The 19,340-nt window shown below is 39.6% G+C and overlaps 1 protein-coding gene across 1 annotated transcript in view; it reads right to left on the reverse strand.

The window, feature by feature from the left end:
- The window catches only part of EGLN1 (egl-9 family hypoxia inducible factor 1), a 29,531-nt gene extending 15,100 nt beyond the window's left edge, over positions 1 to 14,431 (reverse strand). The window contains exons 1-2 of the mRNA XM_081315290.1: positions 13,064 to 14,431; positions 995 to 1,114 (exon numbers count right to left, since the gene is read on the reverse strand). Of these exons, the coding sequence (XP_081171416.1) occupies positions 995 to 1,114; positions 13,064 to 14,020 (1,077 nt within the window). The 5' untranslated portion in view covers positions 14,021 to 14,431. The remainder of the gene's footprint in view (positions 1 to 994; positions 1,115 to 13,063) is intronic.
- Positions 14,432 to 19,340: the final 4,909 nt, after the last annotated feature.

Consider the following 19,340-nt stretch of genomic DNA (forward strand, 5'->3'; position numbering starts at 1 on the left):
CCACTAATTTTGTCACCTGGCCAAATAATACAATAAGCCTTGTCTGGCATGATCTGTTTTTGACAAACCCATGTTGGCTTTTAGTAATGACTTTGTTTGCCTCTAGGTGTTCGCTGATTCGTTGCTTATCTTTTCCAGAATCTTTCCAGGTATTGAGGTCAGGCTAATAGGTCTGTAGTTTCCTGGATCCATTTTTCCCCCCTTTTTTGAAGATGGGAACTACATCAGCTCTTTTCCAGTTCTCTGGTAGTTCCCCAGTTCTCCAGGATCTTTAAAACAGAGATCCCCAACCTTTTGGGCACCAGGGACGGGTGCCATGGAGAAAGGTTTTTCCGCGGACCAGAGGGCCTGTGGTTTTGAATATTGCCTGCATCCTGAGGATGGAACTTTGCTTATTTGTGCGGCCCGCTTACTGGCATGCTACAGGCTGGTGCTGGTCCATGGACCAGGGGTTGGGGACCCCTTCTTTAAAAGATATAGTTCAGTGGTTCTGAGATCACATCTGCCAGTGCCTTCAAAACCTTGGAGTGTAATCCATCTGGTCCTGGTGATTTGAACTCGTCTAGGGTGGACAGGTGCTCACTTACCATTTTCTTGCCTATCTTAACTTGCGTTTCTATTCTATTTTTTACGATACTGTTTTTGATAGTGGTTGGACTGGTTTTTTTCTCTTTGTGTAAAGATGGATGCAAAAAATGAGTTAAGTAGTTTTGCTTTCTCCCTGTTGCTTGTCACCTTCTTGCCACTTTCTCCCACTAACAGACCAATCATTTCCTTAACTTTTTTCTTGTTTTTTACATGTTGAAAGGAGCTTTGTTATTTTTTACTTTTGTCGCAAGCCGTGGTTCATTTTGAACCTTAGCTTTTTCCTCACTTCATCTTTTGCAGGTTTAAACAACTTAGCATAACACTCAACCACTTATTACAATTAATATAAAAATAATGCCATTTCTTAATATATGTACTACAACCTTCTCCAAAAATAGAAAGTTACCTTGGCATCCCAGTCTTTATTAAGGTAATATATACATGTGACACATCTTCCGTCTCCATTTGGATTATCCACATGTCGCACATATCCTGTTCCATTGCCTGGGTAACAAGCTACCATTGCCTGCAATTAAAAAGAAAGCATAAAACATGAACATAAATTGAGTTTTTCTCTATCTCAAGAAATGGATTTCTGAATTTCTGAATTTTGAAATTCATCTTGTAAAAATATTTAATAAATATGTAAGTGAGTATGTGTAATATCCCTGAAACTATTTTTTAAAAGCATATTCATTCAGACAGTTGTCTAACACATTAGGTAATGATAGCCTTATACATATTGACAATTTGTAAGTGTTAATCATCTGGTATAATTATTGTGCCAGCAAATATGGAGAAATTAAAAAACAAAACAACATCACAGGTCAACGCTCAACAGAGTTTACAATTTAAAGTTTAAAGCAGGAAGAAACCAAAAATATTTTGCTAGAACTTTTTCTGGGCTCTGGTATATGAAGGGTCCCATCTCTTGATTGTGATAATGATATTCTTGGCTGCCATGTGTTTTAATTTTTCTAATTGTCATTGTTTTATTTTATTGTTCACTGCTCAGAGTTATTCACTGAGATGGGCAGCTACATAAACTGATGAAATAAATAAATTCATAAGCAATACATCTATATTCAATCATTTTCAAGTGTATTTTTGCTCCCACAATTACTTTTTCTGTTTTTTTTCCTCTGCAGCCCTCTCTTGTTCCTGGGTTCCTTACCTCCCTAAACGGCATAAATCTTTTCTGTCAGTAAACTGATATAACTTGAATCATCCACATTGTTTTATTATGGTATAAGAATATTATAATTTGGAGGAGAATACAGAGGGCTCTCCATTAATTTTTAGCCTGCTGTTTATAAATTCTATTGTGACAATAATGTAGGAAACAGATGATTAGTGTTTTTGCTGCTGTCTAAAGTTAGTTTTTAATACATTTATATTAGTGGTGGGATTCAGCTAGTTCGCACTACTTCGGCAGAACTGGTAGCTAACTTTTTGTTGCCCAAGCCCGGAATGGACTTCCAGAAATGGCATCCACACAGAGAACCGGTTGTTCTCATATTTGAATTCCACCACTGATTTATATGTAGTTACATGCAAAGAAACAAGAATGACTTTTCACTGGCATTTCAAAACACTATAAATTTTTTCAAAGAACACTTAAAACAGACACATGAAGGAATTCAACTATTACTTTCCTATAAAGAATTGGAAAGTTACTTTATATTCTACACTAAAACCTAAGTTTCAAAATGGGCAAGGCAAGGAATTGTAAACATTATTTGGGTTCTACACCTTAAAATAGATTAACAAAAACAAAACAAAACTGCTATATTTGAATTATATGCTATGTTAAAGCAAATATAATACACTAGAGCTAAACAAGACTGGTTACTTCATATAATGCTAGGACAGTGATATGAACCCCAACAATACACTGAATTACAAACTATCCAACAGCACTTTAGACTAGTATAGCGTGTTGTATGAAGTCATCATGTCTGTTTGTTTATAAGATTTATATGGCTGCCCATCTTAAGCAACTCTGGGTGGCTCATAACAACAGTAAAACCAGTAACTATAAAACAACCATAAAATAAAACAGTAAACCAATCAAACAAAAGCCCTAGGCCATAATCATCCCCACAGCAAACTAATTACCCTCAGTATGGTCAGCTGAAATATATCTGTAATCTTTTAAAGATTATCTCTTTCTCCATTTATCTGCAGTAATAAGTAATTTTGTTGTAAGTACCTTTAGATTCCCCTCCAAAAACATTCCAAAAGAAAATAATAGTTACAAGAAAACTAATAGAACTCTTAATGAATTAAGAAATTGAATACCAAAGGAGTATTTTTTTACCAGAAGCAATATAATAAAAATAGTTTTTATTTTATATATATATATATATATATATATATATATATATATATATATATATATATATATATATATATGTGTGTGTGTGTGTGTGTGTGTGTGTGTGTGTGTGTGTAAATTTTAGATTGCTAACAAAGAATTAAAGGGAGACTGATATGCATTTCAAACTTACTTGTTTTTGAAATGCATATCAGTCTCCCTTTAATTCTTTGTTAGCAATCTAAAATTTACACAAATATGAGCTGTCACTGTTGTGACTACTGCCTGTGGATGGCCTTCGGTTAGGCCGAAACAGTGTGTGTGTGTGTGTGTTCCAAGCATGAAACATTTTGCACATTCATAGTATGAATGAATTTAAGTGTTCCCGTGCAGAATGTTAAGAGTTTTAAATATAGTAGCCACTGTTTTGTAAGCAATCAAGCAAGCATGCATCATAGTTTCAAGCGGTTAGGGTTTCAAAAGGAAGTTGTTCATTAAAACTAGGGGAAAGTTTTGGTTTCACATTTGACAGGTGCAGCATAATGTGTCTATTTTTGCTTCAGACTTCTTTGTAACCAATCATGTTTTTTACATGTCTGTAGTTCCTTGTTGGCTGATAATAAATAAACCCAGGTTTTTTTGTTTCAGGGTCTGGCTCTTGGAATATTACGGAACGTGTCTCTCTGTGTCTGACCAGGCTTTGAAAACCCTTTTCAATAAAGAATGGAGACCTGAAAGCAGAGATGAGTCCTGAGGCTAGGAAAAATGAACCTCACTGCATTTCATACAATCAAGTAGAAGAAAAAAAAGTACTGTTTCTTATAGATTTTCCCCTCATAGCACTTGTTAAGAGCTGAAGTGGGATCTGATTCTCACCATTAAAATACCGGTAGTTGCTTTGCATATCTTTAGCATCAGGAAATGAGCAGCAAAATTGTCACTGCTTATAAAGGTTCAGAGAAAGGGACTCAAGATTTAAATCTTGGGAATACATATGGCAAGATTCTGGATTCCGTTAGATACAGAATTTCTTTGAATGCTTGATTTTCTAATTGTTTACAACAAATCTAATAATCTAACTTTGTGTCTGCTTGGGAATACAAAAATGAGTGTGTTCAATTGTTGTATCAGGTACAAAGATGTAATGCTTGTATTGATACTTAGTTTATCATTATCATGGCCCTAGGTCAGGGGGTAGGCAACCTTGGCTCTTTTATGACTCGTGGACTTCAACTTCCAGAATGGCTCAGGAATTCTGGGAGTTGAAGTCCACGAGTCATAAAAGAGCCAAGGTTGCCTACCCCTGACCTAGGTTATTTGGGGGAAATTGCTTTTCTCCAGTTACATCTACCTGTCCCATAGGTCTGGCAGAAGGGGCATGTTACAGGACTCCTCAGATAGGGAATTTTTTCAAGTGGGATCTAGGAAACCCTTTTCTGCCATGCTGCTCACCTTGTGGTGCATTCTTTCACCCAAGGTGAGTGAGGCTAGCTCCAATTTTACTGATCTTCTAGAAATCATTCAAAACATGGTTATGTCAACTGGCTTGGATCCCATAATAGAGCGGAACCTGCCAGATGGTTACATGATGGCCAACTGAATGAATTCTCTATACAGCTCCCCCCATTTTAAAAATCTTTTTAATTGTTGTATTATTAATTGGCTTTTTTGGATTATCTTGTACACTGCCCAGAGTCACTACATGAGATGGGTGGTAATATAAACGTGATTGATAGGTGGATGGTTAGAGAACTGGATGGATGGATATGCTTTATTAAAAGTGTTTTTAACAGCTACGTGAAAACATTTTGCATAATATTTCATTTTTACACAATAATTTAAAATTAGTCTTTGTTTCTAAGATAAGTTTCAGATTCTATGTTCCCATTCAACTGGCACTATGTGATGTAGCAACATACTATAACTAAGATACCTTTAAATGTGTTATAAACACAAATTTTTCAGTTTGATTTTCTTAAATATTTTTATTTCAGGACTCCTCCTTACTACTGACCACACAAAGCCCTTATAAACAGAAGAACACTGACACTGTCATTCCCTAAACTCTGCTGAAGATGTTACCTAGCCTGGTAATGAAATGTTTGGAAATCAATCTACAAGCTCAGAGAATGAACCTTCATCCTCGTCCTACACCCAAGCTGTAGATATTCACCGCTATTGCAGAGATAAGAAAACTAAAATGCCTAGGGTAAAAATTGGTATGCCACAAACTAAGCCCAATATATCCCAATAAGCTAATTGTCTATTTTTTCCCCCTCAACAACAACAGCAACACTACAAGTGAGAAAAGGATGCTTCTCCTACAAAAGTGGTCAACTCCTAAGTCAAGAGAAAGCCAACCTGGAAAGTAACTAATTCTCTATTAAATAAGCTCAATCAACCTTTGCGGTTCTTTATATTATTTTGCACAAAAAGAATACATAACTTAAAAATAAAATAGAAAAAGGAAAGAATTTATAAAATTTAAGATGCAGAAATGTATTCAACCTACTTTGAGTTCATCTTCTGGAATATTTTAATAAGAACAGCTAAGAAGATGAACTCAATCTAGTATACCATGAAGGCTTATTGAGTACTGTAGAGACCAAATTGGCCTATAAGACAGACCAAAAGAAGAATAGAAAAAAGACAAGGCAAAATATTACATGGCCAGTATATTAAAAAAAAATCAGGTAAAGCAGATAACAATGGCCAAAAGAAGGAAAGCTAAAGAAAGATACTGGATAATTTTGGCTGTACAAGACCAAGCCTTAAGAACAAATGCATACAAAGCCAAGGAACAAATGAAGCCTCTGCAAATAAGCTGAAAAAACAGTAGACCTAGTTAACTGCTGCAAGAAGACTGCAGAGACTGACAAACAACAGCATGACAAAGTAACAACAATCGTGCATTGGAAGATCTGTAAGAAACACCATTTGCCAGCAAGGAAGAACCTGTGAGTCCACAAAATAGATACATAGAAAATGGAGAAGCTAAAATGCTCTGGGATTTTAGAATTCAAACAGATAACTACTATAACAATTGTTGATAACAAGAACAAAAAATCTGGATAGCGGACTTCGTTGTACCCCGAGATAGCGGGAAAGAAGAAAAAGAACTGAAGAAAATCACAATATGCAAAGACTTTCAATGATTATGACAAAAGAAAACAAAAAGTACATAGGCACCTTAGGTGCAATACCAAAACAACTGGAGCAACCACAATGACCAAACAACTGAACAGCAACAGCATAGACAAAATTGACTATCGGTCAATTGCAAAAGGAAGTTTTTTTTGGAACAAAACATTACATCCTGTGATGCTGATATCTTTAACACCATCAAACAACACCTGTCTAATCTAGGTCCTTGGGAAGGACTCCATAGGTGGATAAAAATACCAAATCCAATTGGCAATTACAAAAAAAAATATTTTTTTTAAACAAACAAACACCAAATAGCAAAAAGGAACAAAGATGGCACAAGTAACAAACTCAGATGGGAATAAAGAAAAAGAGGAAAGAAGGTCCGCAATCACATTTGCCAAAAGCAAGGCCTTCAAAGCCACTCAATCTCGAGGGAAACCTCATTCCAGAGGGCAGCACAGCTATAGAGAAGGGGTACTTCCAGAATTCTGAGAAATGACATAGTAGTTTAACCAAAAAAATTTGGAGTGTGCCAACTCTATTCTACTCCTAATAGCTTTAAACCAAGGTGAACAGAGCAAGACTTTACTGATACCACCTTCAGCATTTATTAGGTTCCCTGATCAAATATATTTATAATTATTTTAATAATAAAAAAGTGGAAAGCTGTTCAGTTGCATATCAATTACCTTACCTATACCATCGTCTTTATTTACATCAATGTCCCTGGGGTCTGTTCTTAGAAAGTGAAAATGAGTAATGGCTACAAGCTAATATTTGGTTTGAAATTCTATGAGCCTATAATTTTTTAAAAAAGTAAATTTAGAATGACAGAGAGGTGGGGGGAGAAGGACACAAAGTGCAGCAGGAAAAAGCACCAATAGCTTGCTTTCTGAAACTATGACTGACCTTGTTAGCCAGGTAACTGAAATGGTCACATGGCATCTCAGTTAATCATCACTTCCCTCAACCATTAAGATTTGGGGCCCAGTCATATTCATAAGTGGAAGAGTACCTGTATATATTTCAAACAGTTATATGACTCCAATCAATTTTGCTGGTATATAAAAAGCAACAACATGGAATAAAAGCAACTTTATAGAAATCTACTTTTATGGTAAATATTTACTGACCTTTAAAATAAGTGAATAAATAGGACAAACGGATCTAATGCAAAATTGACCAACACATTTATGACATTAAAATCAGAATTGCAAAATGTCTTCAAAATAAATTAAGTTTTGAGTTACAGGATACTAGATGAGTGGCCAACTCTCAAAAATGACTTGTAAGCCTGCCATTTTAAGCTACATTCATTTTTTTATGATACCCTTACCTTGTTCATTTCAAATAAGCAAAATTCATTTAGAATGTACTTGCATCTAAGGGCAGCAATATTCTGAGAATCAAATATGTATGATAGTGTGATACATATGATTTTGCAAATGGTTGTTTTCTACAAAGAATATTTTATATAAAGCAAAGGTTTCTAAATAATAAAGGTAAAGGTAAAGGTTCCCCCGCACACGCGTGCTAGTCGTTTCCGACTCTAGGGGCCGGTGCTCATCTCCGTTTCAAAGCCGAAGAGCCAGCGCTTGTCCGAGGACGTCTCCGTGGTCATGTGGCTGGCATGACTAGACGCCAAAGGCGCACGGAGCGCTGTTACCTTCCCACCGTAGTGGTCCCTATTTTTCTACTTGCATTTTTACGTGCTTTCGAACTGCTAGGTTGGCAGAAGCTGGGACGAGTAACAGGCGCTCACTCTGTTACGTGGCACTCGGGATTCGACCCGCCAAACTGCCGACCTTCTGATCGACAAGCTCAGCGTCCTAACCCACTGAGCCACCATGTCCCTTTCTAAATAATACTTTACATCAAAGGTTTTTATATTACCCTTTTAACAATCCTGGAGTTTTTAAATAGTTGTTCACTCAAAACAAAATATTTTACTAAAGTTAAGCTTATGAGACTTACTCAAAGGTATATGATGACAACTTATGGTTAATATTAATATATCAATAGGCAATACCTGTTTTTTTTCTTCTAAAACTGTGCTAACTTTTACGCAGCACACAAATGTATCATGGTCCCTTCATAAACAGTTGTAAGTTATATTCAATTGACAAAATTATAGTATGGAATGAAATTTAAAAAAATGAAATTGAAAAGTAACAAGGCTAGACAAGTTCATTTAGACAAGTTCATTTGGACCCGTGCCCCTCCTGGCTGACTTATGCAGCCCGGGATGGGACACGAGGCTGGCTCCAGGCAGTGATTACTGCTTCTTTGAGTCAGGGTAGTTTTCCCGCCGCCTTGAAGGAGGCGGTGGTGAGACCCCTCCTCAAGAATCCTGCCTTGGACCCAGCAATTTTAAACAACTATCGTCCGGTCTCCAACCTTCGCTTTCTGGCGAAGGTTGTTGAGAGCGTGGTGGCGCAGCAGCTCCCTTTGTTCTTGGATGAAGCTGACTACCTAGACCCGTACCAATCGGGTTTCAGGCCCGGGTACAGCACGGAGACGGCATTGGTCGCGCTGGTGAATGATCTCTGGCGGGCTCGGGACAGGGGTTGTTCCTCTGTCCTGGTCCTATTAGATCTCTCGGCGGCTTTTGATACCATCGACCATGGTATCCTGCTGCGACGTCTCAGGGAGTTAGGAGTGGGAGGCACAGTTCTCCAGTGGTTCTCCTCTTACCTTCTGGGACGTTCGCAGTCGGTGTTGGCAGGGGGGCAGAGATCGACCCTGAGACCTCTCATTTGTGGAGTTCCTCAGGGATCGGTTCTCTCGCCTCTCCTGTTCAACATCTATATGAAGCCGCTGGGTGAGATCATTCGTGGTTTTGGAGTTGGGTATCACCAATATGCTGATGATACCCAGCTTTTTATTTCGACCCCAAACCACCCCAGTGATGCCCTCGACGTGATGTCCTGTTGCCTGGAGGCGGTCCGGGTCTGGATGGGGAGGAACAGGCTTCGACTCAACCCTGACAAGACTGAGTGGCTGTTCATGCCGGCATCCCGGGAAATTCCGATTATTCCATCATTGGCCATGGGGGGTGAGCTATTACCCCCCGTAGATAGGGCCTGCAACTTGGGGGTCCTTCTAGACTCACAGCTCTCTTTGGAAGAGCATATTGGAGCTGTGACTAGGGGGGCCTTTGCCCAGGTTCGCCTGGTGCGCCAGTTGCGGCCCTATCTAGACCGGGATGCCTTGCGCACAGTCACTCATGCGCTCGTGACCTCTCGTCTAGACTACTGTAATGCTCTCTACATGGGGCTGCCCTTGAGGTCCACCCGGAGACTCCAACTGGTGCAGAATGCAGCCGCGCGAGTTGTCTTGGGAGTTTCCCGATACTCCCATGTTACACCTTTGCTCCGCGAGCTGCATTGGCTACCGGTTGCTCTCCGGGTGAGGTTCAAGGTGTTAGTTATGACTTACAAAGCCCTTCATGGCATGGGCCCGGATTACCTACGGCAACACCTGCGGCCGGCGTCAACTTCCCTCCGTCCAGTGCGCTCCCACAGAGAGGGCCTCCTCAGGGTGCCGCCGATCAAAGAATGCCGATTGGTGACCCCCAGGGTGAGAGCGTTCTCTGTGGGCGCGCCAGACCTTTGGAACCGCTTACCGGTTGAGCTCCGGATGGCCCCCGACCTTCGCTCCTTCCGGCGCGATCTCAAAACATTCTTTTTCGAACAAGCTGGCCTGGTCTGACGGGATGGGGTTGGGTTTTTAAAACTAGTTTTAACTTTAATATGTATTGATTTTATTGGCATGATGTTTAATGGTTTTTAATTTTTGTATTCAATTTTTATTGTGTATTGCCCTGTTCACCGCCCTGAGTCCTTCGGGAGAAGGGCGGTATAGAAATCAAATTATTAAATTAAATTATTAAATTTAAGAAATATAGGTAAATCCTTAACTTGAAACAATTGAGCCCTAAATTTATGTTGCTAAGCAAGACAGTTGTTAAGTGAATTTGGCTTCCCCATTGATTTTACTTGTTAGGTCACAAAAGGTGATCGATCACATGACCCAAGGATACTGCAACTGTCATAAATATGAGCCAGCTGCCAAGCTTCCGAATTTTGATCACGTGACCATGGGGATGCCGCAATGGTTGTAAATGTGAATAATGGTCATAATGGTCAACAGCATTTTTTCAGAACTGTTGTAACTTCAAATAGTCACTAAAGAAAAGGTTGTAAGTCAAGGATTACCTGTAATCAGAGGGGGGGTGAGTTTTGAAAGCAGAAAGTTAGTCTGACACATTGAAGTCACCGTACTACATACAGAGGTAGTTATGGAATAAACCAGGAATCTTCAAACTTGGCCCTTTTATGAGTTATGGACTTCAATTCCCAAAACTCCTCAGCCAGGCATGCTGGCTGAGGAATTCTGAGAGTTGAAGTCCACAAGTCATAAAAGGGCCAAGTTTGAAGACCCCTGGAATAACATTCAGTTGAATATAAGAAAAATCCTATAAAGAAAATTGCATTTTATATAACAAGAATAAAAAATGGAATGAGAAGAAAGGTATGTGTTCTAAAGCATCTGAAGTGAAATATTAGCAAATAGTTTGAGTAGTAATCTCAGCTACTCCTGTTCACCAGCATTCACTAAGAAATTTAACTATTTCCTGTAAATAAAATATTGTTCACATCATATGTCAAATCAGCTCGAGTAGAAATTTTTTAAAAATGTTAATTTTTCTCAATCCGATCATTACATAATCTGTAACTGATTCTACATTTCATTTTACTTTGACTTCACAGTTGTTCCATAAATTATTTTCATGTATAATTATAGGTCTGTGCATAGGTTTTGATTTGAAGGCACAAGATAGTCCAGATCTCAGAGAGCAAATGTAGCATCTCTTAAAGCAGCCTTACCTCTTCTTGGGATTTTGTTCAGGAGGGTTGCCCTCTGAAACTGCTGCACAATTCTGGGAGAAGATATGGGTTTGTGTCTTCAAATCTAAACTGCTACATGGCTGTAATATACACATTCATATTTCAGGAAAATATTCCAGGCAAGCCTTAAATGATTTTTTTCTTCAATTGCCCATAAAAACTCTAGAAGGGCTTTCACACAGTCTTTTTCTTAGCACTATCAAATGCACTATTCCCATGAGGTTCAAAAGCCACCAAATAACATGATTTGTCTAACAAACAGATTTAAGGAATTCATAATTCAGATTATGTACCAGTTTGTCCTATTTTATAAAATAAACATTTTTTTCTTAATATATGTGGGACACAAAAGTGTAGATGACTCTTCTCCTCTTTATATAAAGCATGTCAAGCTTGTGACATCACGCAACGTATCACAACTTTTTCCCCATTGCCGGCAATGGGGTGGGCGTGGTTTTAGTATGATGCATCCAGCCCGTGGGCCGGCAGTTTGACATGCCTGCTTTATATTAACTGTATTCTTCAAAAGTATATTCTTAAGTGGACAATAAATAAATAAAATAAAAACAGTCCTGATTCTCTATGATTGCCTAGCACAATGATTTATAGAAAAATGGGGACAGGAGCCTTTTCCCTAAAATTATACTTACCTAATCATGAAACATTTTAAACAATGGTGCTACCCAATTATATTTTTACTGATGGTTAGCAAAGATACAACTTTTCTATCATACTGGACTTAAGCAGCACATTATTAGTTTTATCACTGATAATTATAAATGTTTATAATATTAGCACATATCCCAACACTTTTTCTAATGAGTGGATATTGTCTGTATTTTAAACCTGATAATTTCTTCCCACTCAGTTAATCCTCATCAAAATTTGCTTTATCCTCTTGGTTACAGACTGAGAAGAGAGCATATAATCCAGGCAATTTCTTCATCTTCAACTAGCCTAATCAAATGTTTATATATTAAAAAGAACTGTTGCTAATCTACATTAGTTTACCTCTATCATGTGCAAAGAAACAAAACCACCATAAAGATTTATAATACTGTCTAATTATAATACAGTTCTGCTGTTATGTAATGTGGTAACACCATGAAACTTTGGTCCTTTATATCAATATAAGATCAAAAAATGTATTTGGTCCTAAAAGAAAATTAAAAACTAATTTTATGCTTGCCATAATATCCAAAGTAAAGAATGCCTTTTCAGTTTACTAGAAGAAATAATTACTACACCTCAGTAAGTATAATTGTGCAATATTGACATTAGGAGCCTTGTGCTATAGATAACAAGATGTACTTTTAGCATTAGAAAATAACTAAGACTGAATAGACTGTCAAGAAGTAAATTCAAATTCCCCAGGATTACATCATGATAAATACTGTAGTTCTAGCTAATTTAACACTTAGCATCTATATACTATTATAGGCATATGGGTAAAATGAGAGAAGATAAACAGCACACATATTGGCACTATGGTCTGTTTTACTGTTTCCTCCCCACACACACACTTTACTCAAGAACCTCACTTTACAAGAGCCTCATTTCAATCACCTCAACACATGCTCTGAAACACAACTGTGGCATTAATTGGTTATATGGAAAAAAAATAGGTAACTGTGGCATCAATCGGTGATAGGGAAAAACTTAAATTTTTCAATATTTTGTCTTCATTTCTCCTCTATGAATTTTAAAATGGTATTATGGTTGAATTAGAAGAACAAGTTTTATCACATGGTCATTTGATAAAGGTTTGGGATCTTTTAACCATTGCCTTCATTCATTAATCCAGTGCTTATTTAATACATAATTATTCAACCAGAAGCATTGAAGTTCTACTAAATTCGGCTGGGATTAACCCCAAGCATACAAAAATTAAGAAACCCTCAAGGATCTCTTATAGAAGGTCTCTCACAATCTTTCTCTTGACCCTTGTCGCTCACCCACAATTTGAGGCCTTCAATTAATCTATTAAACCGCCCTAAAAATAAATACGCTTAGGGAACATAAAGAAAAAAGGCCTCTCACTTCAGATAGCTGCTTAAGTACCAGACTACAGGATGGCAAGAAAGAGGAGGGTGCCACTCACTTTCGTTCTGCCGTTGATTTTGTAGTTACCCAGTTTGCCATTGCAGTGGCGTATAAGATCGTCCATACTGTTCATAAGCTTTCCGATGGTTTTGCAACCAGGCTCTTTGCCTTCCACCCAGGTGATTTTATCGCCACGAATGTCCCTGGAGGAATCGCTCTTCTGACTGACCAGCTGCCCGTCGGTGAAGCGTCCAGTATGGTGCAAAGCAAGAACCTCCTGCTCGATCTGCCCGCCCAGCTCCTTGCCCAGAAACTCATCCACCACGCAGATGCCATGCTTGTTCATGCAAGGCACGATGTACTCCAACGCCAGACGCTGAGGCACCAGCGACTTCATCTGCCCATTGGGGCGCAGGGACGCCTCGCCCGTCAAGTTGGATTTATCCCGGTAGAAGTGCCCCGCCTCCGCGGCCGGACCTGCCGCGGCAACCGCCGCTTCCTTGTCCTCCTCTTCTTCCTGTGTTCGGGCTCCTGGCGCCAATTTGGCAACGTGGTTGTTCGTTACCACCGCGCTCTCCTCCGAGTTGGCGTCCCGCTGCGACTTGGCGGGGAGCGCCGTTGCTCTCTTGGAGGACCTCTCCTCGCCGTCCCGTCCTGCAGCAGGCGGGCGGCCGTGGCGAGCGCCCTGGTGGAAGGGCTGGTCGCCGCCGCCGCCGCCGCCGCCGGACTTTCGAGGCTCAGCAGCGCCCCCTTCTGCCGCCAGAGAGCCGCCGCTGTCGCTTCCCCGGCAGATGAGCTTGTGCTTCTTCCAGTCCTGTCGCTGATGCTCCTTGCTACAGTAGAAAGAGCTGCGGCAGCGTCCGCAACGGAGCAGGTTCTCCATCTTCCCGCACAGCTCGCAGTACTGCCGGTCCCGCTCTTGGCTGGCGGCGCTGCTGCTGCCGCTGCCGCCGTCGCATCCCCCGCCTTGGCCGGCCCCCCCGCCGCCGCCACTCCCACCGCTGTCATTGGCCATGTTCTCGCGTCCCCCTCCTTGGCCGCCCCTGTTTTTCCGCGGCCTCAGGAAAGCGGCGAGTGGCTCACTTCATCATGGCCGCCCCCTGCCCGTCAGAGCTGCGCCGCGGCTCGGCTGCTCCGTCCGTCCGCCGCCTCCTCTCCTCCCGATGGGCGGAGGGCCGCCACCAAAGCCCGCCGCCTTCTCGCCTGCCGCTTCAAGAGGCGCCCTCCTACCGCCGCCTCATAGCAGCCTCGGCAAACGGGGCGTTGAGGCGTCCTCTACCTCCGCCGACTCCCTTTTCTTCTCCTCTGCCTTCTCCTCAGGCAGCGGGAGAAGCGAGGGACGCGTCCGCTGCCGGCGCGAGCCCTTCTCACCCTCGCCTATCTCCTCTTCCTCTCACCGTTGCCCGGGCCTTGGGGGCGTGGCTTGCGCCGCCACTCTCCGGCTCTGCTTTGCACGTACACCACTTCCAGTCAGTCCACTCCAGAAGAAGGGAAGGGCGAGGGGGAGGAGCACGCGCGGGCGGGCGGGCGCGCGCTCGCTCCCGAACCACCCGGGAGGTTCAGTAGAAGGCGGACCCCCGGGTGGCCACGCGCGTTTAGGGGCTTTCCTTTCCCTCTTTCTCTTGCGCGAGGGTCGGGGCCGCGTGGCTGTGGGCGGGGGAGCTTCGCGGCGGCAGCGCCACCCGATGAATCCTCAAGTTCCGTTTTAGCTGAGTTATGCGACCCGGTTGGGCCGATTGAAGGAGATTTTGTTCGCGATTTCGGAATTTCTTCTCCATCTCTCTCTCTCTCTCTCTCTCTCTCTCTCTCTCTCTCTCTCTCTCTCTCTCTCTCTCTCTCTCCCTCCCTCCCTCCCTCTCTCCCTCCCTCCCTCTCTCTCTCTCTCTCCCTCTCTCTCTCTCTCCCTCTCCCTCCCTCCCTCTCTCTCTCTCTCTCTCTGTGTGTGTGTGTGTGTGTGTGTGCGTGTGTGTCGACGCATTTTTTACTTTTGGTTCTCCGAAGCTAAAGCATCCAGCCACCCGCAATTCAGTGTGCGTCGTTTATTTGGTCTGCCAGTCGAACCCAGGAAATCTGGTTGAATAAAGCAAAAGGGAGCCTGCCTACCTACCATGTGAACCTGAACCAGGAGATTTACAGTGCCGAGAAACGTTGTAGCTGCTAATGTGAAAACACAGGAAGCTTTTCTAGATTTAAAGCCCAGGATTCCTTCCACCAGAAGAACGCATAAAGCAGCGGTTTTCAAACATGGCAACTTTTTGACCAATTCTTTCAATAATCGTTTTTACAAATGTATAAGTTTGGTCTATAAATTGCTGAATTCTGGGACTTGAACTCCACACAGTTGCCAAGTTTGAAAAACGCTTGCATAACGGAACCCCCACCCCCATTCTGTATCCAGCTATGTGTGATCCTATGTGTAGAAGCTATGTAGGTCGGGATCTTTGTAAAAATTTAGAAAGTTTACATTAAAAAAGATTAACGTTATTACTTAAGAGTAGAGTCTACTGCGTTGTTGGGTCTACTTGGAATTCTATTCGTGCCAGAGGAAAAACAAGTTTATTTGGGCTATCCACCCTCCACCCCCGACTTGCCAACCGTGGGTGTATCAGGTTGATTGGTTTTGATTGATTATGGCTATCTAGTTGATGTCAGCTCTTAGTGATCACATATTTCCAATTATCAGTGGGCTCGCTTTAGTTTATGTCGTGGTTACATAAGGATGAAGAAAAATGTGTATTGCTCCTTCCTTGACCTTGCTCATGATAGCCATTGATAGGCATTGCTGAAAAAGAATATACTAATGAAGTATTTAAAACATATGTGCTAAGATAAGATGGAAATTTTAGAATTAATAAATGGTGAGTAACCTATAGTCCTACTTGTGGTACTGCTGTCTAGATGCTATCAGTAAACAACTTTTGAGCCTTCTATAGCTGATGATCTTGAACATGTATTCAACTAAAGAATATCTTCACCCCGTCTTTCTGAAAAATGTAGCCAAACAATAGATTGTTTTTGTTGTGATACCAGAATGTGACATGGCCTTGAGCTTTAATAAAGAATTAGTAGTAGCACTTTCATTGTGAGCTTGGATTTTCACATTGTATTTAATCCAGTATTTAATCATAATGTATTGATTATATAACAATTTGAATCAGAAAACAAGATCAAAGAAACCAAGTTGTAGGTTAGTGCAGTGCAAATGCTGGCCTCAATATACTTCTATAAATGAAAGATCACTTCATGGATTGATACAGCTTGTTTCTATTAATTTTTCTATAGCCAATCCTAACAGGCTCACAGTTTATAACACTTCTGAAAACTTGTAAGACATTCTTATATTGCCCTTGTCCTCATTTTAAACTCTGTCCTGTGAAAAACTGAAATACATTGTATGGGAGATTTTCAAGTAGCTGCCGTACTTGAGACATTTGGACTATACAATATGCCCTCTTACTGAAGTAAATGACTTGCTCTTAAGTGCTAAATTCTGATACAAGACAGCTGAGGAAAATAACTTACAAATTCCAGGAAGTTTATCCAGTACAGTAGCAATAGTGTTCTTCATTGCAAAACTATTAGAACAGATTCCTGGAAAAACTCAGCAGTCATTAATTTCTAGAAGAACAAATAGTATACACAAGAAATCTTAACACATCAGTGTAAAAAAATAGAGGCTTTTTTCCAGGACAAACATTGCATTTTGAAAGAAACTGAAAGCATTTGTGAAGAATGCTTTCAAAGGAACTATCTAACATTCAGTAGAGTATAATTATCAACTTATCACATGTAATGTCAGAATGAGAGTCTTAATAATTATACAGCCATGAAGTAATAGGCAGGCAATTTGATAACCTCCAGAAGAATTGATTTCAGTTCAAGTCAGCTTCAGCAGAACGAATTACAAAAATTTCTGAAGTAGCCTTGTTTATAATATCGATCAGTATTAGGTTAGCCTACATGTTTTGGCTTCAAAAATCTGGACTACTATTGGATGGCAATAGATAGGAGATAGTTTTCTATACCTCCGTTTCCCTTCAGTGGTTGTCAGGTTTTCTGGTGGTCCAGGGATGATATGCATAATTAGCACTATCAGTTTGTAGGTTATGTGCTGCAGAACCAGAGTATGCTTGGAAAAAAAATGCCTTCCATAACCAGAACATTTTAGTCACAAATGTATTTGCCAAGGGAACAATATACCTCAAACATATTCAGTTTGTATAAGTTTCAAAAGGTATAAATGTTGACTGAGTAGCGAATTTTAGAATATTTATGACTCTAGGTATTAAATTCTTGGCAAACAATAATTCTAAAACAGTTCTAAAAACAAAAATGATTGGAAATTGCCTCATAGCATATTAAATTTACAAATGCTTAGTAGAAATCTGTTTAGCAATGTTCTTTCCCTCCCTGCTTTCAAAGAAAGGCACAATCTGGCCATGACCTTACTTTGCATTGTGATGTTTACTTAATATAGTTACATCACCATGACTCAGCATAGAAACATGAGAGCCGATCTTGTGAAAACAACAGTAGAATGCCAATTCCTGCTTTTTTTTTTTGCAAAAATTTGTTTAATAATTAACCTATTTTATGTCCATCCAGTTCTTTTTACAGCAGTTTTTATGCATCGTTTAAATTCTAAAGAACAATCATATACACTGTGACTTTTCTGTTCTTTAGCAATACTTGCATCCTACAAAGCTGGATGTTGTGATATGGAACAATTCAATAATAAAAGCACAGCTTTATAACCCACATGATGTTTGTTACATTTTGCTTTTGAGTTTCTTTGTTCTTAAGCTGTGAACAATAGAATATTCGACATGTGGGCTTTGCATGAAGATGCAGTCATAAAGAAAACATCTACATTTGACTGCCTTGTAACTGCTACTAGAATATATTCTAACTTCTGACAATAAGGTTTTATTTTTAAATAGATAACAAAAATGTATTTTTATACATCTTCCACTTCTTTACAATATTGGCATTAATATTAGGAGCTTTAGGAGAAACCCACTGTATGTGGAGGAAGATGCATGGTTTAGAAACACGAAATATAAATAACTAAAATGTTGTTTGAAATATGTACAATTCTTTCTACAAAATAAGCACATTTTGTCTTGCTAGTATGACAGAATTAGATCTAAAAGAAATGCAATTATGAATTCCTGCATAATTTCACGTTCCAAGAATCACACTGCTATATTTTTCAGGAGTAATGAGAAAATATCAAGTCATACCAAGTAGCTGAGACCATATCATGTAGCTATTGTCAAAGGAGGCCCAGGAGGACCCACCATCTGGTGGAGAATCGATTGATTCACCGGTTTCTTCCGAGAAATCCCTTCACCTATGACAGCAGGGAAACACAACCTGAAGCAAGTGCTTTATTTTACCATGAATAGGGCTATTGAAACATGAAAGTATTGATTAGTTTATTCAAAAACAGCTTGGATCATTAGATTTGAGGGAAAAGACCAATGTGAAATGTATCAAGTTAAACTGGAATTTTTTTTTAAAAAAAACCAGTTATTTGAATAAGTTCTGATAATCTGACATTCATATCACACTTCTCTTTAATGAACAGGTTCACATATCTCCCTAAGCCAAAAATAGCAGAAATACTTTATTATTTATATCTGAACTAAGGTTTTGTCTAAATTTATTCCAGGTGCAGGATTTTTCAGTTGTAGCTGATAGAGTATTCAGGCTGCAGATATTCTTTGGCTAGATTTTACTTCTGGTCCTTAACACTTGTCTTTTGTTGTTCCCCCATGTTCTGTTTTCTCCTGAAAATCAGTGGATTTTATATATTTGACACAATGAAAGAGAAAATTCAGAATATACAACTTCTTTCATTTTGCTGAGCATTGTTTCTTTTGATTTCAGTGTTACCTTCTGCCTGCCTGCTTCTTTTAAACAGGCAAAAATGAAGAGACATGAATTCTTATCCTTCAGCAATCTAATCTGCTCTTATTGTCACACAAATTAAATACAGTTTAAAGCAAATCAATAAATGTATCATCTTTGTCAATAAATTCATTTTCATTTTATACCCTTAGCACTTTTCTAAGCAAACCAAATTATGCACAGAGTAAAACCTCAATTTTACAGCCTAACTGGGGAGAAGAAATATCCAATAGACTAGAGCCATATGTCCGTTTAATAGAATTGATGTAATTTACATTGTATGTATATTTACATTATTGTGCAAATAAGTAACTACACAGATAATATAAATCATCAGTCATCTGTACTACTTTGGAAATAATGGACTTTATCCTTTATTCAGAGTTTGTTCAAGCTAATATTTTATCTAGAGGTATGTGTCT

This window comes from Vipera berus, assembly GCF_964194415.1.
Source record: "Vipera berus genome assembly, chromosome: 1".
In the NCBI taxonomy this organism is placed as follows: domain Eukaryota; kingdom Metazoa; phylum Chordata; class Lepidosauria; order Squamata; family Viperidae; genus Vipera; species Vipera berus.